At 38.2% G+C, this 26,733-nt stretch overlaps 2 protein-coding genes across 2 annotated transcripts; both read right to left on the bottom strand.

Moving 5' to 3' along the window:
• Window positions 1-2,775: 2,775 nt before the first annotated feature.
• si:dkey-245n4.2 (uncharacterized) lies at window positions 2,776-14,867 on the bottom strand. Its single transcript, XM_062417199.1, is given in 9 exon segments — window positions 2,776-2,989; window positions 3,471-3,561; window positions 4,154-4,273; window positions 5,228-5,476; window positions 12,107-12,326; window positions 12,615-12,726; window positions 12,728-12,869; window positions 14,398-14,494; window positions 14,859-14,867. Coding segments are annotated over 9 exon segments (1,239 nt in total). The 3' UTR covers window positions 2,776-2,790.
• A 6,368-nt stretch (window positions 14,868-21,235) lies between these two features.
• On the bottom strand, window positions 21,236-24,646 carry LOC133979654 (arrestin domain-containing protein 3-like). The gene is made up of 6 exons (XM_062418215.1): window positions 24,391-24,646; window positions 23,077-23,134; window positions 22,814-22,961; window positions 22,463-22,559; window positions 21,966-22,222; window positions 21,236-21,679 (listed from the first exon to the last, which is right to left on the bottom strand). The coding sequence occupies exons 1-6, from the start codon at window positions 24,644-24,646 to the stop codon at window positions 21,269-21,271; spliced, it is 1,227 nt and encodes a 408-aa protein (XP_062274199.1). The 3' UTR covers window positions 21,236-21,268.
• Window positions 24,647-26,733: the final 2,087 nt, after the last annotated feature.

Raw genomic sequence — 26,733 nt, 5'->3', positions numbered from 1 at the left:
ATCTATTCATTTGGGCCAAGCATTGACTTAGTCTGTACTGTTTGACTCAATAAACAAGCAAGAACAAGCAGAAACATCAAACAATGCCACAAACATTTCTGAAGAACTCATTTTAGGGAGTCTGAAACCAGAGATATGATCAGTCAAGTATTGAGTGCTGAATCAGTCCTCTCACACACACACCTCTTATTCATAAAGGTGTTACTCCCACCCCTCTTCTGCCTCACCTGTAAAAAGACGTGTCTATGCACATACCCTGCTGTTTGGACAGTGAAACGTTTTCTTTTGTTTTAGGTCAGCACTACAGCACACTGACGGTAAATTACACTGACTTTTAGCTTCACATAATCCATACTGGATGGGTGCTGTATAGTCCGATGGAGCTCAGAAGGGCAATGATAGGGTTACATTTCCCAATCATTACACTATTCATCAAATGTGTACCCCAAACACCCTCTTTTAGCTATTGTTTCATTTGAATTCCAGAGCCAAAACATAACATAGAATGTGTCACGTTCCAAATATTGACTTTTCAAATATAAAACATACATTTTCTAATTCACAAATACTGAAAAATCATTGTGGAATGTCAATGATTCTTTTGCACAAATAAAAAGAAGGAAAAACAGCTTGTTTCTCATTAGGCATGTGGATGTGGTTTGGAAAGGGTGTGGGGATGGCATACCGTTTTTTGGGGTGCTGTATGCTGATTAGTAAACTTTGTACCCTCTCATTAGTTAAAACACTAACAGCAGGGGAGACAGAGTGTCAGCTCTATGTATGGTGTTACTTTCTCCAGAAAGAAAAGACATAAAAGTCCATTAAAAGGCACACATAACACTGTCAGAAGACCTGGTTGAAAATTCACTTTTGACAAAACAGAAATTTTACATGTAAACAATTCTTTCCTTCGAGCAGTGTTTTGCACAAACACAGATTCTCTTTATTGTTAAAATAAAGGTGAGATCAAATTAACCTGCACATCAACACTTAAACGTCTCCCAAAAGACAGTTAAAGTGGTTTTCTGTTGTAAACACACTCTTCCTGCTGGGAACTTTCCATGCCACAGGGATATGCTATGTTCTCTTGAAACCCCCTTCACTATCACCATCAACAGACGCTTTACACAATAGTGAGTCATGTCACTCATCTATGTAATTACAAAAACAAATTAAATTCAGTGGCATTTCTTCCATTTTATTAGTGAGGTAACAGTTTTAAAAGTTACAAAACGTGTTTTAGTTAATTAATCTGAGGAATATAACTAATTTCTAGTCCATCCAAAACATACCAATGCAACAAGTCAAAAGGAATCGCCACTCAATGTCCATTTACTGGCTGGTTCCATAGCTTTCAACCATGTTGTGTGGTCTTCATGGTCAACTTTAGCAAATAGCGAATAATGAAGTTTAAATGTCTACAGTTAAATGACAATTCATCTGCTAATGAAAGCAGGTCTTAGACTGGTCTGAAGTGTTTGGCCTGAGATAACTCTACTGCAAGTTACTGTTTCACTGAAATAAACAAAACACAGGCATCCAGCCAACAAGAGAAAGCAAAACATGAGTTACAGTTTGTGGTTTGTTGAGATGTTGTGTAGTGAGCAATGAGGGAAAAAAACATTTTTAGAGAGTGCAGTAACCTGTTGAAAATAAACAACAGTGAGGACCTCATCAACCATTTTACATTTGTCAGAGGAAAATTCTCCTGAGTCTGACTGACAAGTGAGCAAAAGTAGTGTGGACAAGGTCTGAGAAGTCACAGCAGCTCAGCTCTACTACAGGTCTGAAGTTTTTGCATATGTTAACATGTTAAAAGTCTATCTTTGTGATATCAGCTCCGAGTGATAGTCTAAAGCTTTAAAACAGACCAAAACAAAAAGATCAGTGATTGTTTTGTCAATTGCTGTTTCCAAGGTCAAGGATGAGGTGTAAATACTCAATTCCCAATATAAATGTATTAAAGTTTTTATATTGTCAACGACGAATAGTATTGAATTATACTGTATCATCAATGACTATCAGCAGTTTCTTCAGACACATCATACTACTTCATATTTAGTTATTACATTAAATTCAAGCTAACTGTTACTGCATTATGTTATGAGAAACTGACTAAACATTCTTTTTGTGGCAGATCTATGCAGGGCAGAAACACAACTGGGATTATATTGTCCTGAAAAGGCCTATTAATACTAACCTTATATACACTATACTAAATGACAGCTTTTAAATTCATTAAAATTAGTCATAATATCTAGTCATATCATTATATAGTGTAGGCATTAGCAAATGTGTTTCTTAGGTTTGAAATTATCCAACCAAAGGTGCTGTTTTCAATGGTACTTAAAATGTCTACAAACCAGAGTTGACTACTTCATTGTTCAGTCTTTCCTTCCAACAAGCAACCCCTCAAATGTCCTACACCAGAAGACAGAACTCAATATATTTGAAAACCTTTAGTCAAGCGAATACTCAACTTTTTCTATTCTGGCAGCTTTAAAACTGTTTTTTCTGCCAGCTATGCCTCACACACACTGCCTGGTACTAATCCATTATCTTTCTATACATTTTATGAAATACTTTAGTGTCATTTCGATACCAACGGTCTGAAACACCAAAAAAACTGTCCTTATTTTTCCTTATTTTTGTTATTCTTGCTATTTTTCACAATAGACTCCTGTTCATACAAATTCAGATGATAACATGAACACTCATGCACCAGAAATCCTGCACTCTCGTGCAAACACAAACATAACCATACCCAAACCTGCATCAACAGCACAGCCTTCAGGCCTCATACAGTGGAGTAACAGTGCCATCCTTCCACTGAATCAGGATTTCTCCGCGTTGTAAAGTAGGGGAGGAGTGTGGGAGGGTCATGGCATGCTTTGTCAGCGGGGCTCTTTCGCTGGGCACTGGGGACCCTGGAACACTCATCTCTGGCCTCGGAGTATACGACTTCAAAACACACACCACCTTCTTCCTTCTGGCACAGCGAGAAGAGAGAAAGTGGCTGGAAGTACAATCTTTATACAATCAGAGCACTTTGAAAGGTTGACCAACATTGTTTGCATTTTCTGATATACTGTTATGTCTTTAATCAACTATGTTCTGTTTTTGGCCCCAAATTAAAACATTTTTGAAATTTTCAAATGTCCATTGTCACAAGAGGCCAAACTGAAGTCTTAAAAAGGCAGAAAATCTACAGACTACAACTGAAAAGAGCAAGCTAATTTTTAGCCAGCTAAATTTTTACTGAATTCAGTAAATGGTTCTCTTATAATCAAATTATGATTATTGTAATGTTTATTAACTTATAATCTTATTTCAATACTAGATTAGTTTGTCTAAGTGAAGCTTACATGCAAAGTTATCTGAGACACACCTTATGGTGAAGGGAAATACAAATAAAATTATTGACTGAAGTGTGTGGCCACATAATTGTGGTTGTGTACCTAAGCACTCACCTGTTGGAGTAAACGTTGAGGATAAGAATTACAGTTCCCAAGACCAGAGCCAAAGAGCTTAATACCAGCATGGTGATCTTCCAGCCCATTCCTATATAAATGCATATACAGACCAAGAAACACCTCATTACTTTGACACAACCCACACTGCAATCCACATTTATTTACGTTCTTCTAAATTAAAGGAAGCCAGTCTCTATTCTAATGACAAATACATACAAAATTCACTGGCCATAAACAAAAACAAAACATACAAATTGTTCACAAATGAATTTTCCAATCCACAAACAAATACCAACGAAAAATACTAAACTATTTTACAAATAAATACAGCCCAATTTGAATGAATGCCAATATTCTACATCTATATTTCCAGGTTCAAGTTCCTTAATAGTTCATGTAATAACATTTGCTTTTGAAAATTATACTGTGCATATAAATCCATGGAAAATATTTGCATATACATTTCTAAACTTGTTTCTAGACATTAATATCAAGGCTCTTAACCTGCAAATAAAAGTGGTGTGAAACACACCCACCATGGACACTCTTTTCGGTTTCTCTATCATCCATCACCACCTAGTGGTGAACTGTATATCAGCCTATTGTAGATTTCCACTCTCAAAATTGAATATATGGAGGATAAAGTAAATCTTTTATTGATTACAGTTCACAAAATGTACCATAGTCCATGCTGAAGAATATCATGGAAGGATCTGCAGGAGATTTAGTGCTCAGGGATGACTGAGACACATCTATTACAGGAAATGCTTCTGTCCCCTCAGCACCTATTAAACCTCCAACTGTAAGTAGAGGAAAAGAGACAACATGTCAACTACAAGCACCAAAACATAGGTTTCACAAGTTCTGACTTCTTAGCCAGCACATTCTTTATGGAGGAAGTGATAGTTTCGTATATCCATCTAATATACTAAGAGGAAAATCTAGTATTATATAATCCAGTCAGTCACAGGGTCGCTGTATGGTGGAGTGGCTGGCTGGCTGGCTACCAACATGAGGAAAATATTGATCAGCAAAAACACACTTAATTGAACTAGATCCAGGCTCAAGCAGAGAGCAGGCTTGCTGTAATCAAATCTGTAGGGCACTGAAGAATATAGTACATCATGCAACTGGTATCAGATATACAACATGGACAAAACCACTGGCATTGTCCTGTTATTTTCCATTAGTGTAGGAAGATAACATGTCAGTAAAACAGCACTACTGAGCTACTATGAGGTTCTTACATGATTGAGCTTGCCTGTCCATATCAGAGATGCCATTTGGAAAAATTACAGGTTCCAACGATTTCCCCAGATGGTGGTGAGGTGGATCTTGGTGTTGCTTATGTTTGCTGTCTCTCCCGTTGCACAGTGTTTGGTTGTCAAGTGTCCGCCACCTGCTGCCCTGCTTGTCAACAGTCAAAAGAACATCCATATGACATTTTATATCTTACTTTAATTAGGTGAAAATATTCAACATTTCCTCCCTCATTGTTAGACACTTTTAAAATAATCAGATTAATGTTCAATCAAATGGTATATTGCATGGAGAGGGAACTTCCTGTTGAACCTGAAATATTTTCTTCAATGATTTTACCTGCTTGAGTTCCCTTGAAAGGAAGACCAAACTGGATTCTTGTGTGGCACTAAGGTACAGCCCCTTCCTAACCAAAGTCAGGTGGCCTTTCTTGGAACAGGACCATTCCTGACTGCCTGCCTCTCTGCCCACCTCAACTGCAGCTAATATAGCACCAGTCTCTTCACTTTCAGCCCTGATGATGCAGGGCTGCAGGTGGACACCTTCATACTGCTCTCCTGTTGCAGTCAGACACTCCCCAGTGTGGTGACTGCTGAGTGCCTGGCTCCCAGGCAGCCAACGCCATTCCTGTGAGGGTGAAAATGAGTTGCAATCCGCCAAAGACACTCTACTTCCAGAGGTTCCTTCCTGCAGCTGCAGACATTTACCCAGCAGTTTGTTTCGAATCTTTAAGCCAGACACATCTGTGGAGGGGACATGAAAAAAGGTATTGTCCAACACATTTTCTGACTAAGATTTATAACAAATTTGCACAACTCCGGAAACTAAAACCTGTAATAGAAACATTTAGGTAATTATTATGATTGGCAAATCATGGGACTTTCTCACATAAGAAATACATGTGTTGAAAGCAGTGGTGAAGGAAGTATTTAGATCCTTTACTTTAGTTAAAGCACCAATACAACAATGTAACAATACTCAAGTCAAGGTCCTGCATGAAAAATTTTACTAAAGTAAAAGTGGATATGCATCAGCAGTAAAATGTAATCAAAGTAGTACAGTATAAGTAGTGATTTGGTCCCTCTGAATGATGTATTATTATTTATGACACGATTAGATTATTAATACTGAAGCATCAGTGTGTAGCCAGCATGTAAATTGCTCTGCCTGGGGACTACAGATGTAACCTAGCCTATTGGCTAACATTGCAATGTGAACTTAAATGTTGATTTCTGTGCACTGCCAAATAAATCTTAAATAAATAAATGTTACTGGTGTAGCTGCTGGACGTGGAGGTAGTTCCAACTACTTTATACAGGTAGCTAATTTAGTCAAGTGGTTACCAACCTGGGGGTCGGGTCCCATCAAAGTGTCGCCAGATAAATCTGAGGGGTCATGAGATGATTAATGGGAGAGGAAAGAAAAAAAAGGAAAGTCCGGATACACAAATCTGTTTTCACTTTTTGGACTTTTTCTCTAATCTTTGATTTTTGGTGAAATATTGGATCATTTGAACATTTATTGAAATTAAACCATGTGAGAAGTTTTAAAGGGAGTTGAACCTACAGGATTTGGTTTTACAATCCCATATTGTAATTGGCAATCATTCCTGGAGTGGAGGTAGGGCTAAATGCTTCAGGTGGTTACCCTGCTTCCTCAGTGTTTGGTTGATAGGCCCACACAGCAATATAACTTCAAGAGGAGTTGGGGTTTCTTTTGTTAATGATTCAGCCCTTTTAATGCAGACTGTAATCATAAATTATGTTTCATTGATAAGCTGTCCTCCAGAAGGCTTAACGGACATACAGACTTGTAACTGATGAAATATTGGTGGTAGTATTAGAAGGTTGTTAAATTTTGTCTGAGCGTTTCTATTTTAATGGCTGCAGCTTCTCGAGCTATTACGGTAAAAGTGGAGCAGCTCTTGGAAACTCACAGACCACTGTGCATAGCCAATCTTCTCACATGATGCTAATCAGCCAAACAAGTCAGTGCATTCGGGCATGTGGAGAGACTCGACAGTCAGTGAGATACAGACGGAGAAATCCAAAAAAATCCCCCCAAAAACTTCACCATTACAGCCCAGATTTAAAATTCTGGCAGGACAAGCAAGAGCTCACTTCTCTCATTAAACAAGATAAAGAGAAAACAAAGAGTAAAAGCAGTTAATATGTGTTGAGATGTTTTGTTAAAATTATTAGATGGGAAATTAAGTTTATGGTTTAGTTAAGTTTAAAGGTAAAAAGGGATTCCTTTTTATTTTTCTAAAACTAAGCACTTTATTTAAGAAGCACAATCAAAAGCTTTCTGTAATGCACTTTTTAAACTTTTTAAAATGCCATCTTTATTTGATATAAGAAAAAAATTATATAAAACAATTTATATTTATAATATTTTTCATTCTTATTTTATCCATTTGATCATTTATTTGAATCCCACAAGTTCAGTGTAAATACTAATACATGAATTATACTTATTTATTTGACAGTCTACAATCTACCCACTAAACTCAGATGCTGATGGAATTACAATGCTACTTCAAGGTACTGAATAATAACACAGACATTATGATGTTCTGGACCTTCACTTGAGGACATTTTCACAAATTGGACCTCAGTGTCTTTTAATTGAATATCCCTGTTATAGACATTTGAGGTGTGACCCTAACTAAAGACTGTTTTTAGTCAAACGAAAAAAAGGTTGGAAACCACTGGTTTCATCTTTAACAATGTGGTCCTTTTTTTTTTTTTTTTTTTTTTTTTAAAGCTTGTTACACGATGCATTGTGTCAAATCTTCACATGAAAAGTAACTAAAGCTATTAAATAAATGTAGTGGAAGTACAGCATTAAATAGAAATTCTCAATTTTACTTCAGTACAGTACTTGATAAATAGTAAATGCACTTAGTTACTTTCCACCTCTGGTTGAAAGTGACCTAACATCACTATAGTAACTGAAGTGTGTAACTTACTAATTGTCCAACATTGAGACGCTGGACATGGGGACATGAAAACAAAGATCCCACAAGAATTTAAGACATGGCAATTTAATAATTCTTTGTTGTACGGCGAACATGTCTCGTGAAATATTACTTCGTCTTTTGCAAATGTAAACTTTGTTGTATGCTTTGAAGCAGGCAAACAACTGAACCAACCAACAGCCATCATCTCAAAACAATTCAAATATTTTACTCTGAGCTACAAGCTAGGTTAGCTAATTTATAATTATACAAACATAAATTAGACTACTAAACAAGTAACTTAAAGCTTATGAACTAATAACGTTAACGCACTGCTATATCAATTAATTGAATAAATTAACCCATGCAGGCTTGGAAAGTGTCCTGGGAAACTTTACTTGGGACGACGTGTGCAACTATCCGTGCAACTAACATTAGCTAAAGTTAGCTAGCTCAGATTAAAGCACCTTTAAGTCAACACATGTCTGTAACTCAGCTGAAATCAACAGCATTAGAGGCACTTATGCCTGGCCCTGTATTGTTGTCTCAGTTTTCGCTATTGGGATATCTAACGTCCAGCTACAGTAATAACAAAAAACGGTCTCAGTTACTAATCTGACTTAGCAAAAAACTATCAAATGGTACCAACATCAATCTGTTTTACCTTTGAAAATGACAAGGAGAAGCAGATAAACGCACAGCAGCTTCCTGCTCATGGCGGTGGCGATGACAGGCACAGATAGTTTGGGGTCCTCTGTCACATCAACAGCAACAAGTGCATGTGGGCGGGCACAAAACTTCAAGCAGCCTTCCTCCCTGCATTCATTACATGAATGGATGAACAGAGGGATCATGCATTCCTTCTACAAAACAAAAAGGGGAAAAAGTCCTTTACAGGGGACAAAGTGAAGACTTCAGATGAGAAGCTCTGTTATTGATCAAATTTTAACATTTTAAGGATGTGTTTGAAAGGTTCCACTCTTGCTTTTTTGCTAATAAACAAATCAGTGAAATCTCACATGCTGCTGCACCTGAAGGTGGTACCTTGAGCACTTAAGAAATATAAAAAGTGAGCCCATCAATCTGGGCTACTACCAACGCTGTTTTCATTTGTTTGCTGTTTTGCATGTATTTTATTACTCTGGGAAATGTGGGTTTACCAATGGTTACACACAACTCATACACACATGTTGTTCGCTTCTATGGTATAAAGATAATCTGTGCGCAACCCCGGTGCTACAACTCCATGGACTACCAATTAGATTTGAAGAGCATAAATCTGTTATATGGAGAAAACAGTGTTCCAAGCTGAATAGGATTGTCCACTCGTTAAGGTGAGAAATGGGACAGCTTTTGTGGCCTGCGTGGTCACATGATGTTTTTCTGTATCATGATGCACCACAAAGAATGTGAAAGGCCATGGTAACAATAAATATCTTAAGTGGTCTTAACAGATCTATTCAAACTACATTCTCAAAAAAAACAAAAAACATGTCACAGCTTGTAGCTACTATGAAGCAGGATTTGGGGTATTTGAATATGTTTCTACATTCTATTCTGTTGTATGATTACTGGCTGTTATTTATGTTTCACTTAGTTGAATATGACTTTTTGCTGTCCCTAGAACAGAGGTTTTTCACAAGTACCTGGTATCACTGTTTCTTCTCATTATATATGTACTTCATTCATAGTTCTGATGATGTCGCTAATGAAATAACAGTCAGGCTGGTTAATAGCCTGCTTCGTATTACTGGTTGTCTGGATGGCCAGTCCTGGGTATACTGACCTTGCTTTGTGGTACAGGCCCCGGACGCCCTCAGGCTTTTCTGCCTGTTTATGACAGGATTGAGTGGGAAGAAAGACAAATAAGTGGTTGCAGATTATATGTAAGGACCACTGGTGCTGTTGCTTGATATAGACTCATTGAAACTATGTGTAAAAGTGAACTAAAACTCTGAGCAGCAGTTATCTTTTAGTTTATGTTCATGCAGCCTTTATGTGCAAGATACTCTCCTTGACAGATTTCATGGTTCTTGTTTGTCAACAGAAAAGTATGTTTCTAGTCTTTCGTAAAGGTTAAAGGAGATGTAGTGCTGAAGTTATGTTTTCTGAGTTTGCTCAGCGTGACTTGGCTGTCCATGTATTTAAGTTATATTTATGTATATCCAAGACAGTTTAATGAATGACAGTTTAGATATTAGAGGATTATGCATGGTTGTTTTGTGGACTTTGGCTTATGATTGAAGTTCTGTCTTTGGTGTGTCCTCAGCCCAAAGCAAAAAAAAATGTTTTTAATTTTCCCAGCCTGCTTTTCATTTCACATCTGCCCTGCATTCAGTCTTATTAGCCCTGCCCTGCTACCTCCATCAAAGAGCATTTTTCAGTTCCTGCTGCCACCAACTTCTACATTTGGGTTCACATGCTCCATTCTTCTAAACAATAAGTTCCCTTTTGGGCTGAAACTCATTCAGTATCTTGTTCTTTGTAAAACATTTGAAATTGTGTTTACTGTGTTTACAATTCAAAGCCACATCAGTTGGTTTTCACCTCTGTCAACTTTATTCTTACACCTATAATTAAACTTTTTGATCTAAAGTCATAAAATAATTTATTGGGCCATCAATTAATGAACATGAAAATAACTAATTATAATCTAAATTTAATAATTTCCCACAGCAATGTAATTTATTTGGGGTATGGAAAATTTAATTCCAACATAACACACATTGTACATTCATTTTTTTCAATGACTGTGAAAGTTATTAAACAGTAGCACAATTTCAGAATTCAGCTTCAGTTACACACCTGCAGCCCTGCACTGATATTGGTGATTAAGTGCTGTAGAAAGTCTCTGGTGCCTAGACTCTATAGGGAGATTTTAAATGGAGGAACTTCAGTCCTGAGCAGCAGCCAGATAAATCCACAAAAATAAGCGATGGAAAACTTGGAGGAAACACAGCCTAATATTCTCCCCCAAAGAATGTTATCCTACGAGGCAGGGAACAGCCACAATGAAATCATACAAAGAAATGAAACACAATGATGAGCATAGCACAGAATTTATTTTTATATTTATTTATTTTTGGGAGCAACTGAGTCTAAAATGGAGAACATTTCTCTGAGGGAATTAATACATTTTTCAGTTATAATGAAGCACTGAAAACCTGACTGATCTGGGCAAGAGAGGTCAGCAGTGACCTGAAAAATAGTAATTGCTGAGTGCTGCAACAAATAGATAACACTGCCTAATAATTTCCCAACGGGGGTACGTGCTTATCATTATTATATTTTTGCAATTTTTTGTTAGAGCTTAAGTGATTATATATAAACTATACCATAAATAAATAGACCAAAACAAAATAAAACCATAGATAATGGTCAGCAATAACGTGAATGCTATTGACTTGCCAAGCAGGAAAGAAAGAAGTCACAAATAATCATACAGTAGCACAGCATAATCTGTGAGATGAAACAAAATAATGTGCATGATTGTGCATTTTTTTTTAGCTTACATTATATACATGAAAATCAACAACGTAAATAAATAAATGAAAAGACAGGCTAAACAAAGCCAGCAATGGCTACTGGTTTAAGACTAGTTAGAGAGAGATAACACCAAAGAAGCTGAGCCAAAGGAGCAGCAGTGACCATAAATTAGTAATTAGAGAGTGCAGCTAAATAATGGCGAGACAAAACACGAAACAACCAACAACCAGTTACATAAAATGGCTTACCATAGCTGTTAGTCTTTGAAAAACGTTGAACTATTATTACTGAAGAGCCATCAAGATGTACGCAAGCGTAAGATGACCATCAACCCAGTTACTGAAGACCTTGCATGGTTGCTAAGATTGCTTCACATATTCTATGAAATAATCTGAATTAATCTAAAACAGATTTTAGTTGTTAGTTGTTGCTACCAAGAAGGAAATTTTGATTTCTACATACATAACATTCATGACATTTTTTTTTAAAAAGACAGCTGATGTGAACAACTGACATCTGATGCCCAGGGGAATGACAGCAAGGAAATTATGAGTGAGCTGTGTGATGCATCAGAAAGACAGAGGGTTTGAGAAATAAAACTATAGGCCTCAGCATGAAAAACAATAGTTTGCCTAACTGAACTTTCACTAAGCTTCATTATAATTGTGCTCGAATGCCTTTACCATCGTCAACACATGATTATTTACTGTTGTTTTTTATGTTTAGGTTTCACTATATGGTCCACTGCTACTGCTGAGGTGGGAAAACAGACATGTAGGATGGAGGCTCTCTCCACAGTGAAACACAGTTGGAGCAGTAGGAGCTTGATGCTGCACTGAGGAGGGGGGGAAAGCTGCACCCTATGGAGCTGACTGCGGTGTAAACAGATTATTATAGCCACTTGCTATGTTTGCATGATGACTGGGACCTGGTGCTGGGTATCCAGAAGCCTCAGAATCTGCAGGTACAGGATACGGTCCAACAGAGAATGCAGGGGCAGGGAAGTCACTGTAGCTGGGGGCCCCAACAGCCCCAGCTGGGTAGGGACCAAAATCCCCATGAGGCTGATGGGTTAAAAAGCAGGAAGGAACAATGACCAGTGGAAACACCACCTCAGGGTCGATAGCAAAGCTGATGTCCACATACACCTAAAAAACAGGAAAACTGAAATGTAAAATCTATTCACATTACAAACTATTTCAATCAAACTGCCAGAATAATTGATTAATTTGACATTGATTTTATTATGGCCCTGTGGGCTTGATAATGCTGTATTATAGTGTCTATGTTTACACAGCATTTAATACAGTTTTACAAGCTGTTGTGCTGTTGTGTATTTTATATTTTTAATGATTGTGACTGTGTAATTTAAAATATGTATGCCCATCAGTTATTTTACCACCATGATATAATGTCAATACTACATTATTACATACCTTAATGGAATAGGTAACTGAGATGTATTCACAGTTATGGATGGTATAGGCAATATCTTCAGGAATCTTCAACTGGCAGGAGACAGTTTCCTCTGAGTTTGGTCCGATTGTGTCCAACCGTTTTGCACAGACTGTGCTTGCAGAGTATCTTGGAGCCACCGTTAAGGTACACTCTCTTCTGCTGTAAACTGAATTTGGGCCTCATTTTTTTGGAAGAGGAGTTGCTGATTTGCACACCAATAGATAAAGTTTCACCTATAAAGAAAAATTAATCATAAAATCTGCATATGTCACCATAATACATTACAAACAATCTCCCATCCATCCATTCATTTTCTGCCACTTATCCTGGGCCACTTATCACGGTGGCATTAGACTGAGCAACCGACCGCTTCACATTCGGCTGCAAACCATTCCAGTGACTGTTGGAGGTCATGATGTGTTGAAGGCAACACACAATAAGAATAAGTGACAAGGGCTCAACACCTGTTAGGAACAGGTCTGGCTTACTGCAGAGAATGCAAACACAGCTCAAACAGCTGTTGTCTCACAGCTTCTCCAAGTCCACAAAGCACATGTAGACTAGATGTGCAAATGCCCATGACCCCTCAAGTATCCCTGCAAGGGTAAAGAGCTGGTTCACTGTTCCACAGCCAGGGTGGAATCCCCATTGTTTCTCCTGAATCCGAGATGAATCTCGACAATCTACCGGAGCATCCATTCCAGTACCCTGGCAAAAGCATTTCCTGGGAGGCTGAGTAATGTGATCTCCCAATAGTTGGAGCATACCCTTTTTTTTAAATGGGAACCACCATCTCGTCTGCCAGTCCACAGGCACTGTCCCTGACCTCCATGTGACATTGAAGAGGCTTGCCAGTCTTGACAATGTCCAAAGCCTTCAGCATCTCAGGGCGAAACTCAAACACACCTGGCGCTGTGCCACTGAGGGGATTTTTATATACCTCAAGACCTCTGCCATGGATATGGGTGAGGCTTTCCCTGAATCGTCCAGCTCTGCCTCCTCCATAGAGCGCATGTTGGTCGAGTTTAGGAGATCCTCAAAGTGCTCCTTCAACCACCCGACAATATCCCCAGTCGAGGTCAGCAGTTCTCCACCCCTGTTGAGAACAGCCTGTGGGAAGCCCTGCTTCAAGGTTCAGGTTCAGATCGGGCAGGCCATTGCTCCCAATTATGCCCCTCCAAGTTTCTCCATCATTACCCGCCTTTGCATTGAAGTTCTTTTGCAGAACTATGGACTCATCAAGCCACACCCCTACAGGGCTCCACCCAGAGAGTCCAAGAGGGCCGGATACTCTGAACTGCTTTTTGGTGCTAACACACGGACAACAGTCAGATTCTTCCTTCCAGCAACATGAAATCGTAAGGAAGTTCTGCAGGAAGTACTCCAAAACCTCTGCGCTCAGTCAGGAACTCGTAAGTATACCCTCCCTGTGCCTCTCACCCTGCGCAAGTCCAGCCCCTCTCGAGGAGTTTGGTTCAAGAGCAGGTACTGTGTGTTGTGGTAAGCCCAGCGCTATCTAGTTGGTACCACTCTACCTCTCACACCCCAGACTTTATCCCTGCAGGTTATGGGCCCAAAAAATCGTGGATAAACTTGTAATAACCTATAAACTTGTTCTGAGATAATCGTGCTAATATTAATACAAAAAGAACTTGGAACATTTTCAAAGCTATGAAAATGTGATATGAGTTGACAATACATTGTAGTTTATGTCTTACAGGGACACTGGGTTTTGTTATTAGTAAACTGGAGGAACTTTACCTGGAGAGCAAGCTTTTCTGTTAATGGTGGCAGACATCTGGACCTTTCCTTTGGAGAAAACCCCCAGGTCTTTACTGACTGAACCAGCCTGGGGACACTTGAACAAATCATACAAACATTTTATACTAACATTTTATTCAAACTTAATTTTTGATACAGCTGAAATTCAGTTCTGATACTTTTGGATCAAGCCAACCTTGTCTATAATGACGCCATAAAAAGTAAACACATTAAAATCCCAAGAGGAATCTTCCAGGGCCAGGTTTGATGGGTTTAGCAATATTGTAAATGTTCTCTTAACTGTCTGATGAGCAATACAAGGAAATTAATTATTTCCAAAGTTCAACACTGTTCACTGCCATATACCAACATAACTTTTTACAGTGGAATCCGCTCCACCCACTGGGTTTTTTCTCAACATGTATCACATTACAAACGTGAACTCTCAGATTATCTCATACTGTCTCCATACTCTAAGTTGTTCTGAAGTATACTATACTGTTGGTATGTGAGAAATGTTTACATGGCAGACTTAATGCCATTCTTTTGTGGTGTACACTGCGCTGTTTTCAACTGCTTTCACACTTAAGATATATCTCTTCATTGTTGCAATTTCAACCACGTGTCTCTAGTCATGATTTCAACTGCTCCCTTTCCCTCTCTTCTCCACCTCCACTTTCAGAACCATCTCTCTTTCCCCTTCCCCTGGTTTAGTATGGATCTCAAGATCTTGTCATTCGTCCAGTTTTGCCAGATGCCTTCAGAGTCTTGTGGCCTCTGCCTGTCATCTGATCCTGCATTTCCATGCACTCCTGTTCCTCGTTCCCTTATTTAGCCTCAGGATACATTGTATATGTATACCTGTATATGGTCTGATTTGCCTTATGTTTGTTTGTGACCTGTGCAGCCCTTTCAAGTTTGTTTGCATTGTTGGATATCCTTGTTAACAATAAATTCATAACATGTGTCATAATATTCTTACCATCACTTGTCCAGGTTAGTAAAGACTTGGAAACAAAGTTGAGCTCTTTTTCTACTATAGAAGGCGTTTCCGATTCTCTGGACAACTTTGCATGTAGCATGTAGACAATATTTGCATAATAACAATCTTTGAAGGATGATGGCATAAGACGAGAGAAGAGTAGAGAGAGAAGAGTAGAAAAGAGAACACGTCCACAAATGCATTTATTAGTAAAAGCATACAATGACATAGTGCTAATGCCAGATTTTTGAAATCATCACTTACTCCTGTGGGATCTTGAGGTTGAATTTATAGTGATGAGTCCCTTCGGGAAGTACATTGTCTGCAAAGAAGTGGGTAAAAAGAGTATTTGTCACTTTCCTGTAGAGAACAAGGTTAGTTCACAAAAGTCAATTGATTTTGATAAGTCACAGAGGACAGTCATCACTGAGTTAAATGAATGCAGTTTGAAGGCCTAATCCTGAGAATATTAAGACACCCAGAGATTTGTGTCACTCTGGGCTCCTTTGCATTATTGATATCATCACCGGAAGACAACAGTTTGCAAAAACATCTACATTATAGTTTCTTTTGTTTGTTTGTTGTTGTTGAAAAAAAATCTATCTAAAGAAATAAAATGACATGGATAATAAAGTATATACAGTAGTCTACTTTGTCGTAAAGTTAGTCAGCAAACACTGTCTCTAAGTCAATAGTAAGCTGTAAAATATCTTACATGCCAATTTTAACAAATAGGCTAAACTAATCCTGATATCCTACATCAATGTTTTTCTCCTAACCACAGCGTCTAAAAAATGAGCAGGGTATTAACTCAAAGAACCATGCTTTCTTTTTTCTACCTTTTGCATCATTTTCAATAAATGATTCCTCGACTTTAAGATATTTCCTGGTATTAAAGTAGAATCTGCTGTGTTCTCCGGTTCCTTCTGTCCAGCTAACGATTGCATCACCTTTGATTCCCACGAGAAGGCTTTTCACTTTGGTCTCTTTTGTCAAAGTGAAAGTAAGTGCGCCTGTGACAGTATCCCCATTAGTAAAGATATCCTCCTTGTTGAGAGCTTCATAAGTCAGAGCGAATTACCGTATTGGGGTCATTTTAGAAATGCTGTCTGAACGCGTTGTTCACACACACACACACACACACACACACACACACACACACACACACACACACACACGCACACACACACACACGCACACACACACACACACACACACACACACACACACACACACACACACACACAAACACACACACACACACACACACACACACAAGAGATAAAGATGAAGATATCTGGCTCTTTTAAACATATCCGCTCTGACAATGAGAGTGGATTCACAACAAAACTTCCACTATTGCCTTCACTGTATGTCAAGCACGCAAAAAAAAACACATTTATGACGAAATACTGTTGAAAACCCCAGTTATTGCAACAGCATTGCGCACATGTTCATGCTTCACGGGAAGTTGATTAACACACATTGAACCATATACAATTATGTACAATGTAGGCTATTTCTTAATGTGACATTTCACCGGTGTAATTATTCAAGTTTCAAGTTGATTTTATACAAAAATATAAAATCAACTTAAAACTCAAATTATAATCACCGGCCACCTCATTAGTTACACCATAACATTCTAATGCAATTCAAGGTAACAGCTCTGATCTGCTATAAATTCTACTTATACTAAGCATATACATTTTTAGTTTTTGTTGACATTATGAGAAAGCTGATAATTCTCCTTTATGTTTATTACTCAGGCGGGGAGGGCAGGTGTCGTGCCAAAAAGTGATCGTCTGCCAGAATCTGATTTGTGGCCGCGGGAGCGCGCACAGCAGCCCGTTGAGCGGTAGCGCTATACAACGTCTAATTTTCTGTTGATTAAACGGTCATACTATGCATATACAAACAATTATCACACATTATTACACAAAAGAAGTGTAGTTTGTAGCGAAATAAGGCATGGCAATTACGTGATAGACATGTCTCTACAGTATGTTTGATTTATGGGTGTGTTTTCAATAAAGAAATGATCACTTTTGCAATGATCCTCGTGACTCTGCATTGTTTTTTATCTGATCTGGCCCCTACGTAGTATTTGCTTCCCATGTTTGGATGTGTTTTGTATATCTAATATTATTGTTTATGCCTACTACTAAAATAACAAACAGTTTTCACTTGCCAAAAATTGATTGCAGGCCAAATGCAGTTACTGAATGGTTATTTCTGCCTATATATGACTTGATCTCATTCATAAGCTTCATAATATAAACACTAGAGCTCACAGGACAGTTTGGAACTCTTTTAAAGGGACATTACAACACAAAATAAGGCATGTTCACCTGCCAAAAATTGATTGGAGGCCAAATACACTTACTGTTAGGTGATTTCTGCCTAAATATGACTTGATCTCATTCTTGAGCTTCATAATATAAACACTGGAGCTCACAAGACAGTTTGGAACTCTTTTAAAGGACCATTACAACACAAAATGGGCTTTTTCACCTGCCAAAAAGTGATTGGAGGCCAAATACAGTTACTGTTAGGTGATTTCTGCCTAAATATGACTTTATCTCATTCTTGAGCTTCATAATATAAACACTGGAGCCCACAAGACAGTTTGGAACTCTTTTAAAGGACCATTACAACACAAAATGGGCTTTTTCACCTGCCAACAATTGATTGGAGGCCAAATACAGTTACTGTTAGGTGATTTCTGCCTAAATATGACTTGATCTCATTCATAAGCTTCATAATATAAAGATCTGAGCTCACAGGACAGCTTGGAATTCTTTTAAAGGACCATTACAACACAAAATGGGCTTTTTCACCTGCCAAAAATTGATCCCTGCCCTTAACTTAATAGGAGTTTGTCATGCTTTTACACAATGAGTCAGTAATAAAACAATAATTTCCATTTAAATGTACGAAGAGAGAGCTATTATTTAGATATGTTTTTTTCTTAGCCACATTACAACATGTAGTTGTTATTGCTGGTAGCAAAAAATCCCAGTTGAGGATGCTTGTCACATTCTCTACTGGGTTGGCTGTCAGTTGTTGGTCCATATCTTTTGAACAGAATCAACTAAAGGAGAGTAAGACCACTCTATTTCTACCTGACACTTGAGGCTTCTATTAAAAATTAAAAGGGAATATATTCAGTAAACGGTTTATGAGGAATTCAAAGGCAAGTTAAAAGTGTGACTATACCAACCCCGTTCTCCCATAATCAGATTACAGGTACATTTAGTAAAAATCGGGATTATTTAGCAGGATTACAATTTTAAAATACATTTTACAATAAAGAACGACACAGTAGCTACCATGCACTGTAACAATCCCAAACGTGAGCAGAGCAGAAACGAGAGGGAACAATAACTCGCTGATCCACGATGGTATGGGTAGAGGATTATACCACATTGCGCGTGTAGCTGAATGAAATTGTGTTATTGTGTTCTCAGCCTAAAGCAGCATTTTCTTGTTTTTCCCAGCCTGCTCTTCCCTTCGTTCCTGCCCTGCATTCAGTCTCACTAGCCCTGCCCTGCTCCATGTGTCATCCCCATCCAATCAGCTCCCAGTCTGCTCTTGTGTCTTGCCACCTGTTCCTTGTTGTTGCATAAGTTCAGTTTGTATATTAATTCCTGGTTTTCAGTCCATGCTTGATCGATCCTTTGATCAGTGAAGTTTGGTTTTTTTTCTGTCCTGTACAATTTTGCTTTGCCCGAAGCTAACCTCCATCAAAGTTCCTGCTGCCACCTGACTCCTGCATTTGGGTCCACATGCTCCACTCCTCTGAATAAGATGTTCCTCTTTCTCCTGAAACTCGTATGGTATCTTGTTCTTTGTAAAACATTTGAGATTATGTTCACAGTTCAAAACTATATCAGTTGGTTTTCACCTCTGTCCACTTTATTCTTACACCTAGAATGAAACTTGTTGAAATAAAGGGTATAAATAATTTATTGGGGCATCAATTAATGAACAAAGGAAATAAGTATTCATAATCTCAATCATTTCCCACAACAATGTAATTTATTTGGGGTATAGAAAGATAATTTTCCATCATAACACACACTCACTGTACATTCCGTTTTTTTCTGTAAAGTTATTAAACAGTAGCATAATGTCAGAATTCAGCTTCAGTTACATAACTTACAAATACGTTTCATAAGAGAGATGAGTGAATTAAGTAAATTCTGAAATTAGCTATTTTCCCTGAGGCAATTAAAAAACTTTCATTCATAATAAGATATTGAAAAATTAAGCAATGACTGATCTGGGCAAAAGATATCAGTAGTGACTTGAGAAATAGGAGCTTACTTACCAAACAGGAATAAAACAGGTCTCAATTTATCATACAGAGATGTCATAATCTGCTAAAAGATTAAAAATAAAAATGAGCATGACACTGCAACACTTAGTATATGCATCTGTAAATAGTGTACCATAAATGAATAAACAAAAACAACATACTTGGTGGTTAACATGGTTAATGGTCATCATGACTTCCCAGCTAAACATTTTGAGAATAACAAGTAATGGCTGTGATCAGCAATGACCTGACAGTTGGAAAAGTGTATGGTAGTAATTTCTTTATTAGGAACAATGTACAGTGTTCAACATAAATCTTACTATTTGATGTGCTGTACCACAGTTAGTTTATAGCTCATTTTCAGGCAAGAATTTGAAAATGTTTTAAAATTCTCAAACTCAGTACATTGTATTTCTCCAGTACTCTACAGTGATGGGAATGCATTGGCATTTTGTCCAGAGTTTTAAGGATTTATTAAGAGTTACTTAAAGGACTCAAGGTCTTATGGCTGTTTCTCCAGTCTGCCCCCATGACGTTTTTTTCCTATCTTTATTCAAGAGTGTGGTATATCAATTTGAGAGGATGCTTTATTGATTTCATATTTAGTAGCCTCTGCTTGTGCTTAAATTTGCTCTGTTACTGCTCCAAATTGTATGTTTGCACTCAGATATATTGTTGCTTGTACAGACGTTCTGTGCTACAACTTCAGTTCTTCTTATCGCACTCAAGTTGCTTCTGCACACTTGTTAAACTTCTGCTCTCAGATATCTTCTCTGCTCTCTGATTTTTTTTTTTTGCAACAATCCTGTCAAAATCCCCCATCCAATTGAACGGTAGGTGTAGTGTTGACCAATCAAATTATCCTACACGCAGCTAAAACATTATTTCCTCAGCAGATGACAGAAAACAAGCTCCAGAACAAAAGCAGAACATAACTTACCCCTTTTCTTTTTCCTGTCGATATGGCCTACTGGTTTGTAAAAAAAAAAAGAAAAAAAAAAAGAAGGAAATTAACACATATTTTTGCAGGTTGGGCGGTGCAGATTCAATCTCACTAGTCAGCAACTACAGTGTAACAGATGACTCTGGTGAGCGTAGAGTGGCAGGGGGGGCTTAACCTGCAATAGTCTTGCACTACGAGCACATGCATGAGCATACAATACAAATAGTCCACAGGTGAGGTCGCTACTGAGAAAGGATTTCTGATTTCTACCTACCTGTATAACATTTTGAAAAAGACAGCTGCAACATGAACAGTGAAAGTGTTTGGTGTGTCATTCTGCTATTTTTTAAATTTTTTTAGATATGACCAGGTGATATGAACAGCTGATGTCTTACTTGATGTCCAGGGGAATGACATCAAGGAAATTATGAGTGAGCTGTGTGATGGACCAGAAAGACAGAGGGTTTGAGAAATAAAACTATAGACCTGAGCATGAAAAACAATAGTTTTCCTGACTGAACTTTCACTAAGCTTTATTATAAATGTGCTCAAATGCCTTTACCATTATCAACATGATTATTTTAGTGTTGTTTTTGATGTTTAGGTTTTGCTATCAGTTCCACTGTTACTGCTGAGGCGGGAACACAGACATGTAGGATGGAGGTTCTTCTCCGTGGTGAAGCACAGTTGGGGCAGTAGGAGCCTGATGCTGCATTGAGGAGGGGGGATACGCTGCACTTGAAAAAACATATGGAGCTGACTGCTGCTGAAATGGATTATTATAGCCACTTGCTATGTTTGCATGTTGACTGGGACCTGCTGCTGGGTATCCATAAGCACCCGAACCTGAAGGTACAGGATACGGTCCAACAGGGAACGCAGGCGCAGGGAAGTCACTGTAGCTGGGGGCCCCAACAGCCCCAGCTGGGTAGGGACCAAAATCCCCATGAGGCTGATGGGTTAAAAAGCGGGAAGGAACAATGACCACTGGAAACAACACTTCAGGGTCGATGGAAAAGCTGATGTCCACATACACCTAAAAAGACAGGAAAACTGAGATGTTAACTCTACATCAGAAATAATTTCAATCAAACTGCCAGAATAATTGATGAATTTGACATTAATTGTATTATGGCCCTGCTGGCTTCTTCATGCTGTATTATAGTGTCTATGTTTACACAGCATTTAATACAGTTTTACAAGCTGTTGTGCTGTTATGTACTTTTATATTTCTAATGATTGTGATTGTATGATTTAAAATATGTTTGAGTTAAAGTTACTTTACCATCATAATATAATGTCAATACTACATTATTACATACCTTAATGGTATAGGTAACTGAGATAATTTCACAGTTATGGAGAGTATGGACGATATCTTCAGGAATCTTCAACTGGCAGGAGGCAGTTCCCTCTGAGTTCGGTCCGATTGTGTCCCCAACCATTTTGCACAGATTGTGCGCGACAACTCTTCTGGAGGCATGGGCACGGTACACTGTCCTCTGCTGTAAACTGAATTTAGCCTTCACTTTTTTGGAAGAGGAGTTGTTGATTTTGGCACTAATAGGCAAAGTTTCACCTATAAAAAAAATCATCATAAAATCTGCATGTCATCATATTACATCACAAAAAAATCTTGTTTAAACTTATTTTGAGATGTGATAATCATGCTTATAATAATAAAAAAGGACTTTCATGTGAATCAGCAATGAAAAATTTAAAAAGGGCTATAAAAGTGTGACATAAATTGACAATACACTGTTGTTAATGTTTTACACAGACACTGGGTTTTATTATTAGTAAACTAGAGGAACTTTACCTGGAAAGCAAGCTTTTCTGTTAATGGTGGCAGACATCTGGACCTCTCCTTTGGAGAAAACCCCCACGTCTTTACTGACTGAACCAGCCTGGGGACACTTGAACAAATCATACAAACAAACATTTTATACTCATATTTTATTTAAACTTAATTCTTCATACGACTGAAATTCAAATTTCATCTTGCTGTTTACTTTTGAATTTAGCCAACCTTGGCCATAAATGACACCACAACAAGTGAACTTCAACCTCATAGAATCTCAAGAGGAGAGGAGAACATAATACTTAACATGGGAAGTTAAGTGGAACAAAATTTCTATTAAATCCATAACATAAGCCATTCTACACTTACTTTTATTTGTCCAGGTTGTAGTAAGGACTTGGAGGCAAATTTGAGCTCTTTTTCTACTCCAGAAGGCAAATGCCATTTCCTGGACAACTTTGCTTGTAGCTTGTAGACGATCTTTCCATGAATCCCCTTGAAGGATGATGGCGCGTCTCTGAGAAAAGATGAAGAGAGAAAAGTAAAATAGAGAACCAGTCCACAAATGCATTTATAAGTAAAAGCATACAATTACATAGTACTAATGCTGGATGCTTGAAATCATCACTTACTCCTGTGGGATCTGGAGGCTGAATTCAAAGCGATGATACCCTTCGGGCAGTACATTGTCTGCAAAAAAGTGGGTAAAAAAGGGTAAATGTCACTTTCCTGTAGAGAACAATGTTAGTTCACAAAGGTCAACTGATTTTGACAAATCACAGAGGACAGCGCCATCACTGAGTTTAATTACTGTACTTTGTAGGCCTACTCCTGAGAATAACTCAAAGAGGAGAGAGAGAGAGTGAGTGAGTGAGAGCTCTATTTATAAAGGAGCATTCACACCAATTCAGGTTTTGACCATCTCTCCTAATGAGCCACTTCCCAGATCCCAAACAACCAATAAGAAATTAGGTTAGAGGTCACGAGGCCTTCACACAGCTGCTTTCTTTGCAATAAAGTTAGTCAGCAAACAGTGTCTCTACGTCAGGAGTATTCAATTCAAATTCACTGAGGCCCAATTTGTGAAAATGTCCTCAAGTGAAGGTCCAGAACATCATAATGTCTGTGTTATTTTTCAGTACCTTGAAGTAGCATTGTAGTTACATCAGCATCTGTGTTTAGTGGGTAGATTGTAGACTGTCAAATAAATACAGTAGAATTCATTTATTAGTAGTTACACTGAACTAGTGGGATTCAAATAAATGATCAAATAGATAAAAAATAATTAGATAAATACATTTTATATTCTTATATCAAATAAAGATGGCATTTTAAATTAAAGTGCATTACAGAAAGTGTTTGATTGTGCTTCTTAAATAAAGTGCTTAGTTTTAGAAAAATAAAAAAGAATCCTTTTTACTTTTAACTTAACTTAAACCATAAACCTAATTTCACATCAGCTCTTGCTTGTCCCGCCAGGATTTTAAACCTGGGCTGGAATGGTGAAACCTTTTTGGATTTCCCCGTGTATATCTCAGTGACAGTCAAGTCTCCCCGCGTGTCTGAATGCACGGATTTGATTGGCTGATTAGCATCACATGAGAAGCTATGCACAGTGGTCTGTGAGTTTCCGATATTTTACCGTAATAGCTGGAGAAGCCACGCCCTTTAAAATAGAAACGCTAAAACAAAATTTAATAATCTTCGATATTTTATCAGTTACAGGTCGGAGTCCGGATTGGACGGCGTCTGGGTCCGGATCCGGACCGCAGTCCACCTATTAGTAAGCTGTAAAATAGTCTTGCTATCCACTTTAACAAATAGCTACGCTAAATCCCAATATTTTGAACATCAATAGCAATCAACCTACTTTCTCCTAACCACAAACAGCATTTAAAAGATGAGCAGGCAATTAATTCAACGAACAGCACTATCTTTTTGTCTACCTTGTGCATCTTCTTTAATAAAGTATTCCTTGACTTTGAAGTATCTCCTGTGATCATTGTGGGATCTCCTCCTATCTCCGGATCCTTCTGACCAGTGAACAGATGCGTCACCTTTTATTTTCACGAGAAGGCTTTTCACTTCGGTTTCTTTTGTCAAAGTGAAAGTAATTAGACCAGTGACAGTGTCCCCATTGGTGAAAATATCCTCCTTGTTGAGCGCTTCATAAATTAGAGTAAAATCCTTAATCGGGGACATTTCTAAGTCTTAACGCGCTGTTTGCACACATGCAGCAAACAGAGAAACCGGTAGACCTTCAAACGTATCCGGCACCGCCCCTGAAAGTGAAGTCAGTGAAGAACCTACTGTTCTACCTGTTCATGACAGGACTGAGTGGGAAGGACAGATGACAGGTTGCAGATTATAGTTAAGGACTACTTGATACTCTCATTGAAACTGTAAAAGTGAACTGAAACTCTGAGCAGCAGTCTTTTCATTTATGTTCATGCACCCTTTATGTCCAACATACTCTGCTTGACAGATTTAATGGTTCTTGTTTGTCAACAGAAATGTTTCTAGTTTTTGGTAAAGGCTCCTGGGTTGGAGATGTAGAGATTGTGCATGGCTGTTTAGTGGACTTTGTATTATGAATGAGATTATGTTTTTTATTGACCTCAGCCCAAGGCAGGATTTTCTTGTTTTTCCCAGCCTGCTCTTCCCTTTGTTTCTGCCCTGCATTCAGTCTCATAAACCCTGCCCTGCTCCATTTGTCTTCCCCAGCCAATCAGCTCCCAGTCTGCTCTTGCGTCTTGCCACCGGTTCCTTGTTGTTTCATACATTCAGTTTGTATTTACCGTAAAAACTGGTGTATAAGGGCGCTTTCACTAAACAGTCCATTCGGACCAAACGCTCTTAGTTCGGTTCGTTTTCGTTGGTGTGAAAGCATCAATCGCACTTGGGTGCGCACTAAATCAAGCGGACCGAGACCTCCAAAAAGAGGTGGTCTCGGTCCGCTTGACTCCGCACCAAATGCCGACCTACCGGAAGATGAGGGAACGTCAATCGGACCAATTTTGATTCGTTTGCAGGTGTGAACGCAGATCACACCGCAGTCTGTATGCTACATTGTAACAATTTTACTGCCTGGTGCGGACCAAATAATCGAACTAGTGGTGTGAATGCGGCCTAAGTCGCAGTCTATTTTGGGGGGTCTCGTGCTGGGGAAAACGCTTTTCTATTAAAGACTGCATTTGACTGTACCAGTAGATATTCATTTATAAACACATAGGTTTATACTCTCAAACGTTTCAGTTTACTTTTATTTGAAACACAATAAAAACACACATTACACCTAAAACAGTGTGTTGGGTTAATGGTTAATGGTCTGGGTTAAGCTATGAGTTTCAATTAATGAATTTAAAAGAACACGGTAACTTTACATATTTAATACAGTGTGTATACAGTTTGGTCTGTAAATACTGAAACATCACAGCAACTAGTGTCCCCAAATACTTCTGATCAACACACAATCATTTTTCCGTATAGCATACAGCATCAACGGGTCATCAATAGTCTATCTATTTTCATTAGCCGTCAAAACAGCTGGAGCGCGCAGCGCGTGCTCGACAGCTATTTATAGGACGTATAGTTCAACCTCACTCTGTATATTACTGCTGAATAGGACACACCGATGTATAAGACGCATCCCACTTTTAAATGAAAAAATAGTACGTGAAAGGTGCGCCTATACAGGGTTAGGGTTAGTGAAGTGTACTTTTATTCTGTCCTGTTCAGTGTTGCTTTGCCTCCACCTTCATCAAAGAGTATTCTTCAGTTCTTGCAACTGCCCAACTCCTGCATTTGTGTCCACATACTCCACTCCTCTAAACAAAAAGTTCCTTCTTCACTTGGAACTCGTATGGTATTTTATTCTCTCTAACACATTTGAGGTTTTGTTTACAGTTCAAAACTGCATCAGTGTTTTGTTTTTTTTTCAGTGGGTCTGTCAACTTTATTCTTACACTTAAGATGAAACTTAAGGGCATAAAATAATTTATTAGGCACTGCCATCAATTAATGAACAAAGAAAATAAATATTTATAATTTTAATCATTTCCCACAACAATGTAATTAATGTGGGATATATAGAAAGGTAAGTTTCCATCATAACAACACTGTAATTAAATATTTGTCCATGACTGTGAAAGTTATTAAACAGAAGCTCAATTTTAGAATTCAGAAGTCAAATTTATTTATATAGGTGAAAAAAGTCTTTGGTGCTAAGACTCCACAGGGAGATTTTAAATTGAGGGACATCAGTCCTGACCAGCAGCAAGATAAATCCA

Source organism: Scomber scombrus, chromosome 4, assembly GCF_963691925.1.
Source record: "Scomber scombrus chromosome 4, fScoSco1.1, whole genome shotgun sequence".
NCBI classification, from domain to species: Eukaryota; Metazoa; Chordata; class Actinopteri; order Scombriformes; family Scombridae; genus Scomber; species Scomber scombrus.
Note: the sequence above shows the minus strand (reverse complement) of the source record. Positions and strands in the feature narration are given on the sequence as shown.